Source organism: Tachypleus tridentatus, chromosome 6 (assembly GCF_004210375.1).
Source record: "Tachypleus tridentatus isolate NWPU-2018 chromosome 6, ASM421037v1, whole genome shotgun sequence".
In the NCBI taxonomy this organism is placed as follows: Eukaryota; Metazoa; Arthropoda; class Merostomata; order Xiphosura; family Limulidae; genus Tachypleus; species Tachypleus tridentatus.
This window is the reverse complement of record NC_134830.1, coordinates 115,966,549-115,990,917: the sequence shown is the minus strand read 5'-3', so window position 1 is coordinate 115,990,917 and position 24,369 is coordinate 115,966,549. Positions and strand designations below refer to the sequence as shown.

General features: G+C 36.1%; 1 protein-coding gene across 2 annotated transcripts in view; it reads left to right on the top strand.

Moving 5' to 3' along the window:
• LOC143253379 (protein eyes shut homolog) overlaps positions 1 to 24,369 on the top strand; it is an 89,850-nt gene that overhangs the window by 53,641 nt on the left and 11,840 nt on the right. For both annotated transcript variants that reach the window (XM_076507150.1, XM_076507149.1), the window contains exons 3-5: positions 13,508 to 13,713; positions 20,206 to 20,342; positions 22,657 to 22,810. In XM_076507150.1, the coding sequence (XP_076363265.1) occupies positions 13,508 to 13,713; positions 20,206 to 20,342; positions 22,657 to 22,810 (497 nt within the window). The remainder of the gene's footprint in view (positions 1 to 13,507; positions 13,714 to 20,205; positions 20,343 to 22,656; positions 22,811 to 24,369) is intronic.

Sequence of the window (24,369 nt, the reverse complement as noted above, 5' to 3'; positions counted from 1 at the left end):
ATTATATATTCAAACATCTACGCCCGCCCTCTACATTTCGACACTCAGTTACACAACCCCTATCAAATATGTGGTCAGCTTCTGGTCAGTTACCTCTCTCTTTCTTTGTGAACCTGACGATGACCGAAGAAGGTCGAAACGTTGTTCACTCCTCTACGTAAAAAATTTTCTCAACCCAAACGAGCTGTTTTTACATAAATATAACGACCCCACAACTGAAAGGGCGAGCATGTTTAATGTGACGGGGAATTGAACCCGCGACCCTCAGGTTACGAGTTGAGTGCCTTAACCATCTGGCCATGCCTAGCTTTGCCAGTTTGATAAATATTGTTGTTTGCCGTTTGGATATATTTTAAAATATGAAGACAACATCCTAAAGAAGGTGGTGTGATAGAAGGCGGGGAGGTCGATGGGCGAGGATCACGATGGATGAGTTGATTGGAAGCTCAAAAGGACAGTGGAAGGTGAGTTTGTTTGTTTTGGAATTTCGCACAAAGCTACTCGAGGGCTATCTGTGCTAGCCGTCCCTAATTTAGCAGTGTAAGACTAGAGGGAAGGCAGCTAGTCATCACCACCCACCGCCAACTCTTGGGCTACTCTTTTACCAACGAATAGTGGGATTGACCGTCACATTATACACCCCCACGGCTGGGAGGGCGAGCATGTTTAGCGCGACGGGGGCGCGAACCCGCGACCCTCGGATTACGAGTCGCACGCCTTACGCGCTTGGCCATGCCGGGCCGGAAGGTGAGTGACTAGATGGAAAAGTGGCATTTGGATGAATTAGATCATGGATTCTCAACCGGGGTCCATGGAATATTTTTGGGGGTCTACGGGCAAAACATAACAAATTGGGGGTCTACAATGATATTTTGGTGGTCCATGAAGAAAACCAACTCAGAATGGTTTTTATTATTAAAAATTCAATTTCTACTGTAATTTTGGTTGGACGTGAAAAAAGCTGAAGTAGACATTCACACGAATTTGGATGTATTTTCTAGATTTTGAAAAATTTCCAGAAAATTGCCTTGAAAGCAATAAAAAAAAAAATAAGTGATAAGAGCTGGTTTTAAATATGCGCCTCAGGCAGTCGGTTCTTTTCCTATTATATTGTCTGTCTGACCTTCGCCCTCCCATACTAATCTCCTTAGGGAATTTATTCCAGAAATACTTCGGTCTGTCAAACCCTTCTAGGGGAAAATCTATTAAAATGTCGACTTGACCCAAGCAGTTCACTTCAGTTTAACGTTGAACTCCATCGTGAAAAGGTAAGAGATATTAAAAGTCCCTAGTACAGACATTCTTTCGTATTTTTTTTTAATTTCTGCATTTCAAAAATGAAAAAATTATTTCCCAGTATAAAAGTATAAAAAGACTGAAGAGAAAAATGGCAAATTTTTCCCGTTTTCATACAAATTTCAAATATCAATTCATATCTTAGCAGTTATCTGATATAATTATCAGCTTTGAGGAAGTTAAAAATGTCAATGGTGACCCTAATGATAATAATGAATGACTTGTATAGTTTTTTTTTAATCATTCAAGTTATTTTAACTATAACATTTCTATTTACCAATTTTACGTCGAACATTTACCATGCACTCTGTTTCTAAATATGTGTTTTATTTGTCGAAAAATTTCTAAAAATGAATAGCAATATATATAGTTAGATATTATGAAATGCAATACTTGTATTACCAGCTGTATATATATTAATTATATGTATATATATGTATGTATGTATACATTCTTGCTAACACACAACTTGGAGAACAGCTGCTTGCAAATAAATGTGATGTGTTTTTCTTATCAGATATATTTGAAAAATTGAATTCACTGAATAAACAGCTCCAAGGAAAAGATTCTGATCTGATATCTAGTAAAAGTGCTATTGCTGCTTTTCTGAGGAAACTACAGTTGTATAAGAATAATATCAGGCGTCGTGCATTTGAACAGTTTCCTTGTTTGGCCTCTGTTAGCAGCGATTTTCAAGATGAAGATCTTGCATTATATGGTGAATATATGGAAAATATGCATGAAGATATGCAAACTCGGTTTAGTGACCTACTCATGATGGTTATACCGACTTGGGTTCAATTCCTTTCGAAGTTAATGTTGCCGATATAGACATATCTTTGTAAGAGCCTCTCATCGAATTACAAAGTGATGAAATAATGCGTGCAAAATTCAAAGATGGAAAGTACAATGTATGGAAGACAAATGATGTTGTTACAAAGTACCCTTTGCTCTGGGATAAAGCACAGCTCTACGTTATTGCTTTTCCAACATCTTATCTTGTAGAATCGGGATTTAGTCGTGTTTCTCAACTGTTATCAAAAGCTCGCAATAGACTTGACATTGTGAAAAGAGGTGATCTTCGACTATCATTAACATCGATGGAACCAGATATAAAGAAACTCGCCGAGCAGCATCAACCACAGGGATCTCATTGAATAAATATGCCTATCTCTTTTTTTTTTTTTTCTTATCACACACTTAACTTTAACTGGTTTATCAAAAATTTTAACCAGTGTACATAAATAAATGCTGCAGTGAATTCAATTGCCTGAAGAGCTCTGATCTCCATGGGCTTGACCATGGAAGAAACATTATAATATTGTAATACAAGATATTGGTAAAGAATTATTATCACAATAATTTTGATTATCATTATTATTACTAATTATCATTATTATCATTATTATTATAATTGTTGTAGAATACTTTATTTGCATTAAATTAGTTTTCATTTAAAAATAAAGCTTAATTATATACTATTTCTTTGATTATTAAAACCTCAAAATTTATATTAGTGAAAAATAGAATATTGTCTTCTTATGACCAATAGTTATGAAGGGATCCACCAAGAAAAAAAGAAGGGAAAAGGGGTCCATGGGTGAAAAAAGGTTGAGAACCACTGAATTAGATGAATGTGTATTGTAAGATAAGAAGGACACACAGTTGAAGGAGGTGGCTGTGGAAGACAAACAGTTTAATAGAAGAGTAACAACAAGGGTTTACCTTGTGGAAATTGTAATGACCTGTCTCTTTCAATATACTTGAGGAAGATGACAACAATATTAACCTAAAACTAATTTTAGTCAATCTCTGAAGAACCATCTAGTAATAAACACCCGTAAAACTTGCACTACGTGACCTTTTTTTATTTAGCATTTCGTTCATTTACTTTTTTGCCTACTTTACATGTCCACTAACATCCACTTTAAGGACCACATACGCGGTCTCTGATCAGTTTACCTCCCAACGTAAAGTAGACTGGGATGCCTGGTGCAAGCCTATCGCACTATAAAGCTTGTTTGTTCTTAGAGTACGTTACGCGATTTGTAACCCTCAGCATGCGTCTCGCGTGCTGTGCACCATATGAAAAGACTTGATACAAAACAAGAAAGTGTATTGCTTCTGGTTCAGTTTTCGTTAGCATTTGTTTAACAAAAGTTATTTACATGACGGATGGTTGTGGCTATTTGTTCTAATTGTAATAAAGACGGTAACGTGAGCGATGAACGTTTTCTTAAAAATTCGTTAATTTCATGACAAGTTGAAAAACGGAAAGAATACTGTTAAAGTCCTCTTGAAGCTTTCTCCAAATTCATTCCAGTTTTGTCACAAATCCCATCGAATATCTGGTCAGGTTGCGGAAACGCATAATGATTCGAACTCTGAATTTTGCGGAAAAGGTTCGAAAGTATCGAGAACTCAGCAAGAAGAAGAAAAGCTTGAAAACTAAGATGAAAATAGCTTATGTCGTTTACTTCAATTAGTTATCTAAAAGTAAATGTTGTTATAATGTTGACTTTGATGTCCAAAATACACTTGGATTAAATTTTAAAATATTCGATGCATGACGTCAGTTCTTTCGTAAAATGATTACTTTAGTAACGTTTGTCTTTGAACGCCAATAACATATTCTAATAAGGTAGTCTTTCTGTTCGTGTACCCTTCCCTCCTACGAAGGCTATCTGCACTATCCGTCCTTAATTTATCAGAGTAAGACTAAAGGGAATGCAGCTAGTCACCAGCTCTTGGGCTACTATTTTACCAACGAATATTGGGATTGAGAGTAACATTATAACTCCCCCACGGCTGAAAAGGTTAGCATGTTTGTTGTGACAGGGATTCAAACCCGCGCCCCCAGATTGTTAGTCTAGTGCCCTGACAACCTAGCCTTGCCTAGCCGGGATTTCTGAGGACTCACACCGCTAAAAACCGGGTTTCGACACCCATGGTGGGCAGAACATAGATAACCCATTGTGTAGCTTTGTGCTTAATTCCAAGCAACAAACTTTCTTTTCATTACCATGAACTTGTACTTTGTCTTTAGACATGCTCAGATCTTGTAACGAACATAAGGATTGATAAAAACTGAGATTATATTAAATTATGTATTGATACTTATGTATATCAATTGTTCAATTTAACCAAAATATAATGTTTTATTATTCAACAATTTAAAAAGTTGCCTTCATGAGCGCTGCGCATCTGTCTAAACATGCAAATTGGCCAGGAAATGACGTCATTTTCAATGAATCAATCACAGCGAAAGTAACATTTAAGCCAGCCTTGTAATATAATAGATGTGTGCCTTTTTTGTAATAACAATTCGGCAATCAATTAATATTCAACTTATCAAAATTGTTTGAGATAATGTTGTTGTTGTTGAATTAAGCACAAAGCTACACAATGGGCTGTCTGTGCTCTGCCTACCACGGGTATCGAAAGCCGGTGTTTAGCGTTATAAGTCCGCAGACATACCGTTGAGCCACTGGGGGGCTGAAATAACCTAACTATGACTTAAAAGTGTATATGTGTGTTTTCTTATGGCAAAGCCACATAGGCTATCTGCTTATTCCACCGAGGGGAATCGAAACCCTTATTTTAGCTTTGTAAATCCGAAGACTTACCGCTGTGTCATCGTGGAACATGACTTAAGAAATATCTTATGGACAACACAATCGCGGGATCTCAATTCGAATGAATATTTTTAGTGTAAGAATGAACGTAGCTCTATACCTCTTCTGGCAAACTCGACACACAATGTGAAAAGACATCTTCTAGCATCTTTTGGTTGAGTTTATTGAGATTTAAAAAGATATCTTCTAGCATCTTTTGGTTGAGTTTACTGAGGTTTAAAAAGACATCTTCTGGCATCTTTTGGTTGAGTTTACTGAGGTTTAAAAGCGAATCAACTTAACAGTGGGAGGTGTTTTTTTTAAAAAAAAACGGGCGTGATCAAGTGGTTAGGGCGCTCAACTCGCAATCTGAGGGTCATGAAGTCGATTCACCATCCCACCAGACACATACTTTTACCCGTGGGGGGCGTTATAATGTGAAGGTCAATCCTACTATTCGTTGGTGAAAGAGTAGCCTAGGTGTTGGTGGTGGGTGGTGATGACTAGTCCTTTACTTCTAAATTAGAAACGGCTAGCGCATATATCCCTTGTGTAGCTTTGCACGAAATTAAAACCGAACCATTTTTTAAAATAAAGCAGTCATTGTGTCTGTTTCAACGTGTATGAGGTGTGTGTCCAGGTGCTCACTTTGGCACACTTCAAATCAGTCTATCGATGTGATCTTGGGATATGGGAGCCCACTTGTAACCAGGGCTTTTCGGAGTTTCTGTACATTCTGAGGAGGGTGATGGCGCTCACTAACACATCATATTCCAACAATGTTTAATGGGATTTAAATCTGGAGATTCGGCGGGCCACTCAAAAGTCTCTATTCCTTCCTCGTCAAGGAAATCCATACACAGTCTGGCGACGTGGCTTGCGCGGTAACCTGCATGAGAATGAACCCATCACCGACAGCACCGGCAAAAGGCCTCACAATGGGTTTTAAAATTTCGTCTCTATATAGTCGTGCGTTCAGAGCACCCTTGTGGAGTATGAGTAAGTCCATGCGGCCACCCAAGCATATGGCTGCCCAGACCATTACATAATCTCCTCCATAAGCGTCGACTTGTACAATGTTACAGGCGGAAAATCGCTCTCCTCAGCGTCTCCACACTCTCGCACGTCCATCATCACGAGACACAGTGAACTTGCTCTCGTCTGTTCACAGCACGGTGGTCCAGTGACGAAGTTCCTATTCCAGGTGCTGAAGAGCAAACTCCAACGTGGCTGCACGGTGTCACACTGTCAAAATAACGCCTTTTGCAGGCCGCCTGGCACTAAGGCGTCCTTCGTGCAGACGATTGCGAATTGTATGGAGCGACACACGGGTTTCAGTGGAATGCTAAAGGTCATTTTACAGTGACTGAGTCGTAGCTAACCTGTCCCGCAGAGCGGTACTCACGATGTAAAGGTCCTCTCTGGTTTTTGTGCAGCGATGACGGCCTTGACTTGGTCTTCTGCCATAAGATAGGATATATAGGATACCTTGAGTTGTATTCTTTTTGAGTGAGGCGAGTTTCGTTTGAGTTGCTTCAAACTTCACTCGCAAGCTTAAACAAAAAACTTGTAGACGAACGGATATGTTTTTTACACATAAATTTAGTTATGACAAAAATATACTGAAATATGTGTTTCTTCCTTTATTTTTTAGCAGTATATATAACATTATAATATACACTTCAAGCGAACAGATGGCGTTTACTCGTGCATTTAGTAATTGCAAATGATAAGTGTAACTACTGGTTAAACAACATTATGGCCACCTAAAAGAGAGAGAAAAAACAGGTAACAAGATAAATAAAACTGAGTAACAAAATATATTTTACACATAAAGTATTGAAGGACTATCTGCGCATAGGTGTCGGTGATTTTGAATTAAAAACTAAAGGAAATGCATTTAATCAATAGCCTTAATCGCTAATGCTTGTGCTACTTTAATCAAATACTGGAAATTGACTGTCGTGCTTATAACGCAATCATGATCCCAAATTGCAGAGCGTGATTTTGCTGTTAAGAGATGTGAATTGAACCGTGAATTTTCGGATTCACAGTCGTGCACGCTATCTCTAAGACCACACTTATCACGAAACGAAATCATGTTGAGTATGAAAAAGATATAACAAATTATATATGATAAAAACAAGAATACCCGATAAAATGTAAAAACAAGTTATATACTTATGTAAACATAACAATTACATAAAGTTCTTCGGAAGATAATTTTGGTTCCAAGATTACGAAAGAAAAAAAAGGTAAAATTTTAGAACTTTCAATAAGGAAAATAATAAAATCTTAGAATTCTTTCTCGGCTTTTCAAATTGTATTATCACGTGTTGAATGAATAACTGAGTTTCAAGTAGTAATGTAATTTTCACTCGGGGTTCATCTTGCTGCATACCTAATCAACCTAGAGACTCCAAAAAATAGTCAGTTGAATTATGGACTAGTGAGTCGCGCGTGTAGCATCAAACTCATTATTAACACAGAGCTTGTTTTACTTGCTTTTCCATATTCGTTCCTCTATTATTCCCCCCCCCCCCCATTCTTCAGTGGTACAGCAAAACGTCTGCAGATTTACAACTCTAGAAACCGTGCTTCGATACCCTTGGTGGAAAGAGCACAAACAGAGATTTGTGCTTAAGTAAAAACAAACTCAATTATTTATCAAGAATAAAATATACTGGATAAATAAATAAAAGCCTGGCATGATTAATCGAATCCCAGATTTTATCGCTTTAAGTTCGTAAACTTTCAGCTGGCACACCGGGATAACAAGGGAGGTGTTTGTTGTGAGTCCAGAAAGTAGAACCTCTAAACGAAGAGAAACACCATTCAAGTTCTGGACTTTTGCAAATGAATCAAACTTTATTTAACTGAAGTGTTACTGATGCTAATAGTGTTGTGTTTTCTTTTTCTCAATAACTCTTATTTTTTATCTACATAAATGAAACATCTTATTGAGTAGAAGAAATTTATCCTGGGTAAAAAAGTTATTATTTTAGTTTATAATAAAAACTTATTAATAAAGTTCAGGAATGACGAATTAAAAACTAGCATAAGGACGTATAAGCTAGTTTTTATGAAAGAGTGCTTGAACTTTATGAGTTTGTAACTTTATTAACAACCGTGACTCTTTGTTAACACTATTGTGTTTTATCTTATAAATGGATTAAATATTAAGAACTATAGGGTATACCAAAATATTCTGGATCAGTCAACCTGGTTACATGGAAGGGGTAGTTGACCAACTGATATTAAAGTTATAACTAAGAAAATGCAAAATTGATTATTAAAGGGGAACAATTTTTCCCCTTAAGAATGCCCATGCCTGGTTAAAATGTTCCGGAAAAAGAAATCTGAATACTTTTGTTGTGGACAAAGTGACGTAGGTAGAATGTTCTGGACCAATCAATCTAGCTAAAATGTTCCAATACTAGTCGATTTGGTTAAAATGTACTAGATCTGCCGACCATTCCGAAGGTTAAATATAGCTTCTTGCTTCATGAGATTTCCAATAAATAAAACGGCAAATGTATATGGAATATAATGCTACAAACCGCACACTATAAAAAGTACCTCTCTACATTCCAATAAGTAGGATATGGTTGCATGGTAACTTTGATAAACAAAATGTACGCTCCAACCAGTCTATTGTATTTATGATAGTGACTATATCGTCTTTGACCACTAGATTCAGAAAATCGAACTACTTTTGCATTTAGTGTTTCCATCCAAACCTAGGAACGGCTCTGCGTGGCCAGGTGGTTAGGGCGTTCGACTCGTTATGTGAGGGTCACAAGTTTGAATCTCATTCATACCAAACATCTTCGCCCTTTCAGCCGTGAGGGCGTTATAATGTCACAATCAATCCCACTATTCGTTGGTAAAGGAGTAGCCCAAGATTTGGCGGTGGGTGGTGATGATTAGTTGCTTTCCCTCTAGTTTTACACTGCTCATTTAGGGACGGCTAGCGCAGATAGCCCTCGTGTAGCTTGGCGCGAAATTCAAAAACAAGCAAACTTAGGAAGTAACTTACGTTCGAAATAACAAAACTAATTTATTTCTGGGCTTCACGTGGAATGTTTTTGAATTATTGTCTTTATATTCTACCATCAAGCCCGGATTCCATGGTCTGTAAGCTTGCTTTTCATAAAAATAGAATGCATAGAATATGAAAAGTTCGTTATTTATCAAAATTTGTCTGACTGATCCAAAGCTTTAATATTCTTTTGGTCATGTATTATTTATTATTTAGGAATAAGTATGGCTTGGTTTAAAATTTGCTCAAAGCTATACGAGGGCCATCTGCGCTAGCCCTTTTTAGTTTAGCTGTAATAGACTTGAGGGAAATAAACTAATCAATACCATTCACCGCCAACACCTACGCTACTATTGTTATAACGAATATTGGGATTAACTATAACATCATAATGCCACCATGGCTGAAAGAACAAACATGTCCGGTGACAAGGATTCAACCCCGCGACCCGCATATTGCGAGTGGAACCTCCTAACCATCAGGTCATATTTGTAAATAATACTGTATACAAGGTCAGCATGGTAAACCTTTGGGCTACTGACTAAAACAAGGACTTTATTGTATTGCAGCTATACGTTTGCAGGACTATAATCGTAAAAACGGGAAACCTCATTCAAGTTAGGTTTCAACTATTTCATATTAATAGCAACAAATTTCAGGACATTCTCAGTAAAAAATAAACGTTGACTACGAAGAGAGTACTACAGATCAATTAGTGAACGTGTTATAGTAATTTAGACCAATAAATGTATGATATTAGAATGATTTAAGCCAATCAATGAGCCCTATTAAAGTGATTTAGACTTACTAATGAGATGGCTTTCGTAATTTAGGCTAATTAGTGAATTGTAATCGAATCAGACTAATCAGTAGACATTAGTTTAGCCATTTACACTACTCATCGGACTAATATAAAAGAAATCTTCGTTTATCAACTACCAAATATTCATTTGTTACCCAATAGAACTTCTTTAAGTATTTCGTACTTTAAGTATTAAGTATGTTTGTCTTAAAAGTTGTTGATGGTGTTATTTATAAAAGTTACATCTTCCAATATAAAAATAAGACTGAAATGCCTCATTGCTGATTTTCTCTTTGGGTATGGTTATGTGATAATGATTTGAATGTAGCTAGAAAAGAATTATTTTATATTTCTAGAACCTAATAACCACTATCGCGTCCTTTTTTGTCTTTTCTATCTTTTATCACGGAAAATTGTCGTTAAATGTGCTATGTTTCCATTTTCCCCATAAAAAATCAAATTTATTTTATGAAATCTACCTTATAAGCTCTCCATAAGGCTTCTAACGTAAAAACTGAGTTTCGATGGCTGTGGTGTCCACATCAGAGATAACTCATTTATATCTTTGTACTTAACAATAACAAATATCTTCTAATGTGGTACGACAACAGCGACCTCATTGCTCGTTCACGTGTTGAGGGTGATGTAAAATATAAGGACAATAAATTATGTCTAGTATTTCAAAATTAGGGATTGGTGGTGCAGGTAACCCTCGAGTAGAGGGTAGAATTCTACACGATGCTCAATAGATATACCTATCTGATGACCTTGCTTCTTGTCAATAAATCTGTGACGTAGTTTCGATTTCAAAAGTCTCCGTCGCAAGGTTGTCACATCCAAAGCACACCACTTCTCACTTATTGATTTCTAGAATTCATCTAGTGCACTAGAACGAGGGTTTCCCAGCGTCCGTTTTAACAGTGTGATCGCACAGCATGTGTGTCTTCCAATGAAATAGTACGAATTTCGGTCTCATTCTCCGACTACATAAGGCAGCGACGGTTGAATGTCATGTATGACTGTAAGTCTTATGTTGGTTAATCTACCCCATGTATGACTGTAAGTCTTATGTTGGTTAATCTATCCCATGTATGACTGTAAATCTTATGTTGGTTAATCTATCCTATGTTGTCCTATAAGTCTTATGTTGGTTAATCTATCCCATGTATGACTGTAAATCTTATGTTGGTTAATCTATCCTATGTTGTCCTACAAGTCTTATGTTGGTTAATCTATCCCATGTTGTCCTATAAGTCTTATGTTGTTAATCTATCCCATGTATGACTGTAAGTCTTATGTTGGTTAATTTATCCCATGTTGTCCTATAAGTCCTATGTTGGTTAATCTATCCCATGTTGTCCACATTTCCGTACAAAACCAATATATCTGTGTTTCAACATTGATTTTATGGTAAACATAGCTCAACTTGAATTTTATATTGATTATTATTATCCCTAACTTGCCCTTCACACTACATATCCAACTATGAACACGAATTCCTTCCAAAATATTTCACGACATGATGTGTACCACTTTTGTAAATAATTTTACTCATTGGCCAGTACAAAATGGCACGAGGCTTGCTACACTTATCAAGGTACATATATGTTTTGTCGAGTGTTACCAAGTGTTGCTATTTCGACTATGTACCACTCATACATTTATCTACAACTGAGTTTCCTTTCTTTGTTATGTCGTAAAACAAACTGTGTGCACATGACTTTTTGTAGCTTTTCCAGATAGGTATGCTTATTCGTTATGTTGCTTACTTTAGCTTGAAGTACGTGGACGGCTTTTCCCATTTATCTTTGTATATGTGGATAATCACTTTTCAAACTTGCAACACTTTGACTGGGATACGACTTCTTTCAGTTATCTTTGTAGACGTTTCTGAATCCTCAAGTTGATCCACATTTCTTTGTGTTTCAATATCATTAAGTACAAGGGCTATTCCCACCTAGGAAATTATAAATTCCATTGTGAACACACTGTTATAATCTGTGTGCATGACTATTTTATGTCGGAAATTGCTGATCCATACCTTCCCCAAAAGTAATTAGTTTTCAGTGGCATTACACAACCAGCAAACAATAAACAATGTAACATTGTAATTCTTATACCATCCGATCCACTGCAGCCTTACATCTAGAGTGTTTTCACATGACTTGCTGATTAGGATATTTAAAATTTCTGTAATATAACGTACATTACTCTCTATATTCCAAAGATGTTTTATCTTTAGTGCCCTGAACCCTCAATATTCCAAATATGCTTTTATCTTCAGTGTACTGAACCCTTTATATTCTGTGTTTTAAATTTAGTCTAACTCTTTACATTCTGTGTGTTATCTTTACTCTACTCACCCCTCTATATCGTAACTATGTTTTATCCTTACTCTATTTAACCCTCTATAATCTATATTTCATCTTTAATCAACTTTTTACATTCTAACTGTGTTATCTTTATTCAACTCTCTATATTCTACGTTGTTGTTGTTTTTTATTAATCTACCTTTAAGTAACCAACAGTATTTGTTTAAGTACACATCACAAAATAAAGACGACGTTGATATTGTTATTTTATTTCAAAATATATAGAACAGAAAATTAGTTAAACTGGAGACATTAAAATACATGTGACGTCAGGATCGAAACACATCACGGCCGTTCAAGTATGACTCAATCTAGGAAATGTAATTACTATTAACCTGGCACAAAGTGACTGAAGTCCATATCTCTTGTTCGTTATAGTTAATATATACCGAAAGAGAATAATTATCGCCACTAGCCATGAGTTCAATTTTCCCCGAACGGTTAGAGCGTAGTCTAATAATTAAATTTCCTATGCTTATGGTTATATTCTGGCTGTTGGAAATGGCCTATAGCAGAACAATTTCAAACAAACATCAGACACAACATGAAAATCGAAATTAGTGTGTGTATTCATGTGTAGCTTGATAAGTTCGTCAGTAAAGGGAGAATTAGTAAAAATATTGAAGGTAATACTTCAAGCAAAGTAACTTGTTATCTCTCGCTCCTCAGCTGTCTATCCATCTATTTTAAATTATCAATACATAGAGCTATGTATTTGTTTGTTTGATTTTGAATTTCGCACAAAGCTACTCGAGAGCTATTTGTGCTAGCCGTCCCTAATTTAGTAGTGTAAGACTAGAGGAAAGGCAGCTAGTCATCATCACCCACCGCCAACTCTTGGGCTACTTTTTCACCAACGAATAGTGGGATTGACCGTAAAATTATAACGCCCCCACGGCTGGAAGGGCGAGCATGTTTAGCGCGACGGGGATGCGAACCCGCGACCCTCAGATTACAAGTCGCACGCCTTAACGCGCTTGGCCGTGCCATGCCCAGAGCTTTGTATACTCATCTATCATTTCTTTTATCTTCACTAGAAGAGAGAAAGGGATTCATAGTCGCATTGTTTTAAGTATATCCGCAAATTTCACAGATATTTATGGCGTATCAAATATTGTGTATAAGTCGGTGTTTATTCCGGCACGTAATGTATTTTGCTCGACGTTTCTAGTGTTATTTCTTACACATTGTTGATTTGAAAGAAATTTTAACAAACTTTAAAACATTTATTGAACCGAAAGCAACTGTGTATAACAAAGAGCTCAACTTAAAGTTATTAAAAATATTATGATATAACGTGTGACAGTTCGATACATTTTTACAGCGAGAGAGTTTATTATGCTCTGTTATAAAACAGTTTCGGTTTGTGTCATTATTATAGACTCAAGTTCCTAGAGGGCAAGGAGGCATGCACTGATGGACACGGTGGTGTTCAGGTTGTTTTGTATAACATTACAGGGAAGTCAGCCATGGGCTGCTACGAAGCACACGAGATATCTCAAATAATAGCTGAGTGGAAAACAAAACTTTTGGACGAATATATAGTAAAATCTGAACTGCTCGATCCAGGCATTCGACTGTTTGATGGTAAGTTAACTTCGAACTGTTAAAGTCTATATTTTAGATTGTTTTACTCTAATTTAACAACCAATTGTTAAAATTTACAATTTAGATTGTTTGATTGCATGTTAACCTGAAATAGTTAAATTCCACAGTTTAAACTGTTTGGTGGCAAGATAAGTCTAAAATTATTAAATTCCACAGTTTAGATTAATCGATTACAAGTTAATACAGTAAAACCTGTCTCAGGCGGAATCGCTCTGAACCGAGTAAAAGTCCAATTTCAACCGTTCCGCTTTCTTAATGGACTTTCTCATGTAGTTAAAAGAGAATGCCAATTCTACAGTCTTTTCATAAAGTTCATTTTACCCCCTTCGTTTTTTGCATACAATTTAATAGCGTTAATATAACTTAACCCTTGCGATGAAGTAGGAATTTCTATGTCCTCACTATCTTTTCCACTTTGTTCATCTCTGAATCTCTCACACTGTTACCATCTTGTGATTCTATTATAGATTTTAAATCAGTTTCATTAGTTTCTGTTAAAACATTTTTCTCAACGTTCACAAAACTTTCCGCGTTCACAGAATCATCTGCATCAATCTTCTCAATCAGAGTTTGGATTTCACTAGAATCGTCATAACAAACAACTTCTCCACTATTATTAAGAATAAATCCACACTTTCGATAGCACTTTATTATGCATTCATCTTTTACGCATTTGATTGAATGACTTAAAAATGCAACTGTATCTAACACGTCAATTTTCATGGTAATTTCAGATTCTTTCTCACAGTCGTCCATGTTTACAATAATATGCTGAAGCATAAATTTTCTGTATTTCAATTTTATACACTGTATAATTCCATTATCTAGTAGCTGTAGAACTGATGTTGTACATGGAGGTAGAAAGACTAAACACTTGTCATCCACGCTTTATTATTAGACTGTCCATTCGACAGGAAGTTGATTCTTCCTTACATTTTAAAACAATGCGTATTTTCACTTTTACCCATTACCCATGGTAAATTTCCCTAAATTTTAAAATTGGGGAAGAAAGGAATTTATTTTTTCGTGTGAATTATTTAAAGAGTAGAATTTTGCACTTTAAAGACAAATATGTTTCTACAGATCATGGATATAATTTAACTGCAAGAATAATGAAGGCAGACAAAAGAACAGTATATATTTAACCAATACTTACTGTAACAAAATGTCCGAGAATTTATTAATATTTAAACAAATTATTAATTGAATAAGAAGTTAATATTTAATTTAAAACATTTTTTCCGCCTTACTCAGGTTCTTATTCTACTTGTTGATAGATGAGGTAGGAGAAAGATAGTTTTCTGTCCGTGTTACACAGGTTCATATAAAGGGCCTTTTTAAGAGAAATCTTGAGATAATGCTGGTAAATTTTGATATTTCCGGCTTGTACAGGTTTTCGTCTTGTGCAGTTTCCGGCTTAGACAGGTTTTACTGTATTTAAACTTAACCTGTGCATTCTATAATTTATATTGTTTGATAGTAAGTTAACCCTAAATTGTTAATTCTAAATTTTTGTTATGCTTAAGCAAAAATGTTACATTATCATGCTCTAAAGAGTAGAAATTTAGATGCTTAATGTTTAAGCATTATCACCGTTAAAAAAAGTGTTTTTTACACAATAGCAACCTTAACTTATTAAACGCTATAAACAACTATTTAACGTTAAGTTCCCTCGGAAATGACCAGACAGAATGTTTTGAGCTTATTAATCAATTATATTATAATATTCAGTGTCTCTGTGTGTGCGTCACGTAACTCCACCTAAACCATTGGTCACACAAACTTCTAAGTGATGCCGAACGAATCGACTCGGTCCCGAGATTTGCACAAAGGTAAAACATTTCATTCGACTCCTAAAGGAATCTGGGTATTACGTGTAAACGCATTTATGGGGAATTACCCTAAAGCGGCTTAGATTTAAATTAGAGCACGTAAAGGTTGTAGTTCAACTATTAAATATACATTACAGCATTCTGTAAGTGTGGTTCATAGTCCCACGGGTTCGTTAGTTAGATGATAGACCACAGTTGTACAATTATTTGTTGCTATTTTTTAATTGCATATATTTTTTAAAACTCACTAAATTAAATTAAATTATTCGCTCTTCACCTTTTTACGAAAGGGGCTGAGTTCCTGTGGAACAGACTAACGTAAGTTGTACGTTAATCATTGAGTTAAACAAATACAGGTGTGTGACGTGGATTCTTACACGCTAATTTGTGTAGGGCTGATGACCAATAGATGTCGAGCTTAAAGTCGTTTTACTTTACTAACAGTTTGATTCATAAAGTATAGAAAAGTACAAGGTTCTATGGATGCGCATGGTTTGTTTGTTTGTTTGTTTTGGAATTTCGCACAAAGCTACTCGAGGGCTATCTGTGCTAGCCGTCCCTAATTTAGTAGTGTAAGACTAGAGGGAAGGCAGCTAGTCATCACCACCAACCGCCAACTCTTGGGCTACTCTTTTACCAACGAATAGTGGGATTGACCGTCACATTATAACGTCCCCATGGCTGGGAGGGCGAGCATGTTTGGCGCTACTCGGGCGCGAACCCGCGACCCCAGATTACGAAGTGCACGCCTTAACGCGCTAGGCCATGCCAGGCCCCGGATGCGCATGGTATAACGTTTATTGCATCCACGTACACTAGACAGCATACTCTTTCACAACTATTGTGTTCATGTGTACTAAACAACACATTGTGCTATATCTAAGCGTTAATGTATATTATACAAATTATTGTGTCAACGTCAAAAACAGACCAGACTTTGTTGAGGGAATCATTTGCGTCACAACTTTACGACAGTTTATTTTTTGAAACGGTTTTATTACAAAATTGGTTTGGTTCGAATTTATCGCAAAGCTACACGAGGGCTATCTGCGCTAGCCGTCCCTAATTTAACACTGTAAGATTAGAAGGAGGTCAACTAGTCATCAATACCCACTGCCAACTCTTGGGCTCCTCTTTCAATAACTAATAGTGCGATTGATCGCCCCATTGTAACGCCCCCACAGCTGAAAGGGCGAGCATATTTGGTGTGACAGGGATTCGAAGCTGCGAACCTCAGATTACGAGTCAAGCGTCCTAAAATCCTGGCCATGCCAGACCTGATTACAAAATAGCCTGTATATATATCAAATTCGACACCAAATCTCCATATCCTCGACATCAATAAAGTTTGTTTGTTTTTCGAATATCGCGCAAAGCTACATGAGGGATATCTGTGTTAGCCGTTCCTAATTTAGCAGTGATAGACTAAAAGGAAGACAGCTAGTAAACAGCATCCACCGCTATCTCTTGGGCTACGCTTTTACCAACGAATAGTGAGTGAAACTGATCGCACATTGTAACGCTTCCACGGCTGAAAGGGTGAGCATATTTGGTGTGCTAGATTACGAGTCGAGGGCCCTAACCACCTGGCCATGCTGGGTCTTATTACAAAATAGCCTGTAAATACAGCAAATACGACACCAAGTAATTGAGAAGAAAAGACTTTCATTCGACTTTAACTTTATTGTTGTTGTTCCTCTGTTATGCGTACCTGTCCGTTTGAATGTTCTCTTCGATTTACGAATAAGCCGTTCTAGTGAACAAAATGATTAATCTACAAAAATCTCAAAATTTACTAAGGTTTACAAAAAACCTAATTATGTATAAAACGTGGTTAAATTGGTTTTATACAAAAGACCAACACTTACACAACACTCTCTTTCTGACTCTCAGGTTTCCTGTTATTAGCAGTACGTTTCTTTTTTCAGATTCCTGTTGTTACCAACGCTTTTTTTTTTAATTTTCTGTTATTAGCAGCACATTTCTTTTTCAGATTCCTGTTATTATCAACGCTTTTTTCTTTCGGATTTATTGTTATGAGCAGCACATTTATTTTTAAGGTTCTTGTTGTTAGCAACGTTTTTTTGTTCTTTCAGATTTACTATTATTAGCAACACGTTTATTCTTCAGATTCCTGTTATTAGCAACGCTTTTTTTCTTTCGGATTTACTGTTATTAGCAGTATGTTTCTTTCTTCAGATTCATGTTATTAGCAACGCTTTTTTTCGTTTGGATTTACTGTTACTAATAGTACTTTTGATGAAAAGTGCAGCTGAGGAACTGCTTTCAAGTCATATCTCAAGATTACATTAAATTCGGAACCAAGTTTTGGTTCTTTTCATTATAAAACTGTATATATACTGTATATATTTAAATGACATTGAAATTTATGGTAGAGACTCTCTTTATGTGCATAACTGTTAACTAATCCGTAACGTTGTACGTACATATATATAAACTGCTGGCCAAAATCGTAAGGCCAATGAACATAATGAAAAAATATGCATTTTGCGTTGTTAGACTCAACTACTTATTTGTGTAGAGAACAGGAAAAATAAAAATAAAAAACTTTTTAGCATTTAATAGGGAAAATGTGGACACTGTGGAAAATGCTTAAGTATTAGCTGGTCAAAAGTTTAAGACCATACCAAAAAGAAGTCCTAAACAGGGTAGGAAATGCTCAATAAGAGGTCTTAGTAGTGAGTTGCACAGCCGTTATTGCGAATAACTGCAAGCATTCGCTTTGGCATGGTCGATATAAGCGTTTGCAGAAGGCTGGCTGAAATGTTATTCCAAGTGGTGAAGATGGCTTCACGAAGATCATGCACTGTTTGGAATTGAAGTCCATTTCTGTAGACTTCCCTTGCCATCCACCCCCAAACATTTTCAAAGGGGTTCAGTTCAGGTGAACACGCTGGATGGTTCAAAAGAATCACGCTATTTGTCAATGTCCTGCAGGCATTGTGGATTGCAGCATTATCCTGCTGAAATATCCAGTCATTTCCACACAAGTGAGAGCCTTCAGTCAATAAGGATGTTCTCTCCAACATGCCAATGTAGCCACTTGCTGTTTGACGCCCCTGTAAACATGAAGCTCCATTGTTCCATGGAAGGAGAAAGCACCCCAGATCATGATGGAACCTCCTCCACTGTGTTGTGTAGAAAATGTTTCCGGTGGGATATCCTTATCGTGCCAATAACGTTGAAAGCCATCCGGACCATCAAAGTTTAATTATTTCTCATCAGAGAATAAAACATTCGTCCAATTTTCTACGCTCCATGTTTGGTGCTTTACACCAAAGTTTAACCGAGCTATTTCGTGGTGTTGAAGGAGGCGTGGCCTTTGAAGACGTTTACGATTTTTAAAGCCTTTCTCTGGTAGATATCGTCTTATTGTTCTTGAGCTTCATTCTGCGTCCGTAAGGGCCTTATTCTAGTTCGACGATCGGCTGGTGTCTTGCTGTACAACCCATCGAATCCTCTTGCTCAACGCCGGCGAATTTTCTAGGGCTGACAACTTGAAATTCTCATTCCATCCTTCAGGGTCCTTTAAGAAACTTGTAACAGCAGTTTTTCTAGGCCCAGCCCCCAGTGGCTCAGCGGTATGTCTGCGGACTTACAACGCTAAAATCCGGGTTTCGATACCCGTGGTGGGCAGAGCACATATAGCCCATTGTGTAGCTTTGTGCTTAATTCAAAAAACAACAACAACTACTACGCCTAATCTCACCAGCGATGGCACGTTGAAAGAGACCTTGTTTTTGCAGCTCAATAATTCTGCCACGTTCAAACTCTGTAAACTTTTTAGCCTTTGCCATGTTTTTACCCAATATAAAACCGGAGATGTTAGTAGAAGATGTTGACAACGCTAATTCTTGAACACAAATAACTAAATTTTGTTACGTGTTTGCCGATTAACGCTTCGTTTCAGTATGGTCTTAAACTTTTGACCAGCTGGTATTTAGGCTAATTTCATAGTGTTCACATTTTCCCTATTAAATGCTAAAAAAGTTTTTTATTTTCCCTTTTCGTTTTTTCATCTTTCGAAGCTCTACTCAAATAAGTTATTGAGTCTAACAACGCAAAATGCATATTTTTTCTTTATGTTTATTGGCATTAAGATTTTGGCCAGCAGCGAATATATTTCTTATTCAAGCATGTACGAGCTAGTTTATAAATAGATGACTGCTACTGAAGTAAATTCTAAACTGTTGATATAAAAAAAAACATCTTTTAAAGTAAGTACTAAACAGCTAATAGATGTAACTACTCTTGAAGTAAGTACTAAACAGCTAATAGATGTAACTACTCTTGAAGTAAGTACTGAATGTTTAATAAATAAATATAATTGTTACTGAAATAAGTACTATAGAGACATGGCTGTTGTTAAAGTGATTCCTGAATGGCTAATAGACATAACTGCTATTGAAGTAAGTACTGAATAGCTAATGGACATAATTCCTGTTGGAGCAAGTACTAATTGGTTAATATTTAATGTAATACGGGAACAATGGATATATTTAGGCTGTATCCTATAGTTTTATGACACAAACACTGAGACGTTTTTTATTAGGTGCAATAAAATTTACCAACAGAAAAAAGGTACAAGAAACACATTTACATTTGATTTTTTTTTCAGTGACTTTGAAATCATACGATTCTCAGACGACTTTGGTTTGGAGATTAAATCTTACTATACAGCCGCAAGATTGCGCTGAGAAGTCGGGGGTAACTTTATGCTCTGGGAAAGGGATTTGTGTTAGTGATGAGACAAAGGTATGTTTGTTTGAATACACTTTATTTTCTTTCGTTATTTTTTCAGAATTCTGAAGGTTACTGATAGCAATTTAAATCACAAATACTAAAAAAGAACATGTGGAAAAGAGGTCGTAGCATTAAAACCAGGGTACTTCGTGGTGACGAGAAACCCAATTAAAGTCAAAATGTATCTCGGGACGGCTGGTATGGGTATTAGTGTTAATACCAACACCAGCCGCCAGGGAACTTCAAGATCAATTTTCTCTTCGGTTTAACAATAATTTTTATATCCTTCTTTTAACACGTTGACTTCCATACGACCCACCGGTGGATCGTGATAGTATTCCACTAAGACCCACACGAGCCTCCGGTGACTCGTGCTATTTTTTTCTTTTTAAAGGGCCACTTACTAGCTGGGACGCAACGGCTTCGTATACCACTCTTCTTAAAAGAAGAATTGTAAAATAACTGTTAGTACCCTGAAAAGTATTGACAAAATAGCTTTGGGAGCCCACGTGTTTAACAAAGCTCTTTTTAAAATGTCAGTTTGAAGCTCTGAAAATTCAATTTTAAATTAAAATGTGAAGTTACATGAAAAAAACAACACAGTGGGGTAAAGCTATTTTGTCGATGTAATACTTCAATTTAGTTTAAGACTGTTTGGATATCCTGTGATAATGGCACTAGTAAACACCCTAACATTCGTAAAGCTAAAGTAAGTGAAATTGGCCTTAACAATAGCAGCACCGATTGTAAAAAAAAAATGAAAAATTGCACATATGATAATTCAAAGGTGGTAAAAAATGGCATTAAAATAGTGGTTTCGATAATAAAGATACTTATAATAGTATACAAAAAATGGTATTAACAGTAGTGGCTCTAATAATAAAGATACTTATAATAGGGTAAAAACGGCATTAAGAATAGTGGTTTTGATAATAAAGATACTTATAAAAGGGATAAAAATATGGTTTTTGAATTTCGTGCAAAGTTACACGAGGGCTATCTGCACAAACGGTCCCTAATTTAACAGTATAAGACTAGAGAGAAAGCATCTAGTCATCACCACCCACCATTAATAGTGGGATGTACCTCACATTATAACGCCCCTATGGTTGAGAGGGCGAGCATGTTTGGCGTGACGGGGATTCGAACGCTCGACCCATAAATTACCAGTCGAGCGTCCCTAAGTATTTGGCCATGCAGGACCATACGACTATAGGATCAGATATACCTTTTTATTCTTACTATATTCCAAACATTATATTTTGGTCACTTTTAACAATTTAAACGACTAAACAGTTTTTTTTTTATTTTAACAGCTTTCCTAGCTCATAAATAGGGCCCGACATGGCAAGGTGGGTTAAGGAGTTCGACTCGTAATCCGAGGGTCACGGGTTCGAATCCCCATCGCACCAAACATGCTCGTACTTTCAGCCGTGGGGGCGTTATAATATTACGGTCAATCTCACTATTCGTTGGTAAAAGAGTAGCCCAAAGGTTGGCGGTGTGTGGTGATGACTAGTTGCCTTCCCTCTAGTTTTACACTGCTAAATTAGGGACGGCTAGCGCAGATAGCCCTTGAGTAGGTTTGCGTGAAATTAAAAATAAACCAACTAATAAATAAAAAATAAAAGTAAATAAAAATTCGTAAAACAAATTTGGTGACGCATTCAACCAGTAACTGTTATCGATTTTTAAGTTCTCTGTCAGCTTTTCGAACGTCTACGTGGTATTCGAACTTCAACCGGCTTAATCTCTTTTAACAAGATATTCAATGACTGTTGAATTCTTTGCTTAGTAGAGTCTTGTGAATTAATTAGTTTTATTTTGGATTTGTTGGAACAAATAATTCTCGAAAAATTGCATTAATTGGTTTAATCTTTTGGAACTTAATATAATACTCGAAGAGCGTTTTCCATATATGTTTCTTGAAATTTTGCTCTTTAGAATCGAAAGTTTTAAAAATTAATTTTGAGTAATATGCTTCCCACTCTTCAAGTTTTACTAAAACATTGTCGTTATAGAACCAGTCTGGTACCAAAAAAACTTAAGACTATTAGAAACATCGCGTTTGTTATTGGACCAACAAGATAGGTACGAGGAAAATTTAAAACTATAAGCAACACTACGTTTCATTTTTTTTTAAATCTTAAATTTCAACAAATAGGAGTTCCGAAATTATAAAATAACAGTAACAATGAAAGATTTCCAGGATGAGGATCTTGTTTTTTGTATTTTATATGAAATGTCCTTTTTATTGGATGTACAAAAGCAGATACCTTTTGACATTTCAGTTGTTTTTTTCCATTAATTTATTCTTTTCCGTCAGAGGTCGTTCAGTTGTAAGTGCTGTCCCAATTTCGGTGGCAATTACTGCGAATTGTTGGATGGTTGTCATGGAAACCCGTGTAAAAATGGTGGATTGTGCTTGGATACCAAAGATGGAATTAAAAGCGAGGACTATCGTTGCCTGTGCCCTCACGGTATGTGTTTTATGTTTTCCGTCATGAGTTTAGAAAATACCAATATTTGAGGTTAAACTCGTATTGTGGCAAATAAAAAACACCAATTTAATATGTGACTCGCTACCAAAAGAACTTATTTTGTATTGTTGTTGTTTTTTTTCTGGATTTTACTTCTCTCTGTATTAATTATGAGTTTAGGAGCGTTATTTGAAGTTTAGAAAAAAAATACTTCATCATTGTATATAAAAAGCGAGTAAAATATTTATTGTCATGCCTCAAGTTAATGTGTTTCTTTGATAAATCTTTTCCTTCCTGATCTCTTTTCTTTGAGATTAGTTCTAAAATTATGATTTTAGTTAAGTACCTTCATGTAACGACTTCCTCCTAGCATTGTTCTTGTGTTCTGAAACTCTTTCTCTGTGTGTGCGTGTGTTATTAAGCATGTGAATAATTCTTCTGAAACTAAATACGAATTGACATTAATAAACCTCACTCAATGGCATTTTATGTTTGCGTGAAACAAATGTCCAGAAAAACTGACATCCAGGATTCGGACGTTGCCATTGCTAATTTTGAACAATGATCAGAAGGAAACAATCAATCAACAATGCCCGCAAACACTCTTTGAGTAAAACAACGGAACTAACTTTTACCTTTGTAACCCGCTCGCAGCTGCACGTACTGAACATGTTCAGTGGCAGGACGTCGCGATACGCAGCCCGATACACTAACCGTTAAATCAAAACATCCTTTCTGAATTTGTGATATATTTCTCTGAGCAAAATTAGTGCCAGCTAAAGAACACCAATTGGTTAAATAAAGTTCAAAATCAACACTCTTCATTCAAATTCATTTAAATTACGTTTATTTTCACATCAAATTTCTTATAAATTTATGTAGACGAAAACCGCCCTTTACTGCATGCTTTTGTTTCTTAGTGAAAATCGTCCCCAATGTATCACTAAGTTTCCATACCTAAAACGCTAAAATCCAAGGTTATAGCGTCTCTGTAGCCAGAGCACAGGTAGTTTGTAGTATATCTTTAAGCTTAAACTAACATACTGAATATTGTAATAAATCATTAAAAAAATAAAACATTTTATAACAAAAAAGGTAATAAAATCATAGAGTTAAGATTCATTTTTTGCCGCGGCATATCAGCTCATAGTAGTTCTGAGTTTTTAAAGTGCAAACTTTAAGCTCACAGCTCTGTTATCTCTTGGCCGTTTTGAGGTATAATTACATTTTTGAACTCAGAAGGTCAAACCCTTTCAATTGATATATTTTTACCATACTCAAGGTCTCGCAGGTTAACTTACTCTAATACTGTCTACAAGAATTTCAATTTGATAGTAGACTGGTACATACCCAATTCGATTTTATTACTCACCAAGGTATCTACCAGTCTACTATCAAATTGAAATAATAAGGTTCTATCATTGCAAGTCAGGAAACTAACTGTTAATCTTGGATTTACGTGTAGAGAGATCATCTTGAATTATCTTTACACGTCTTAGTATGTAAGGCTTATTGATAGGAATTTTGTTTATAGATTAAAGCTATAGCAACTGACTAAT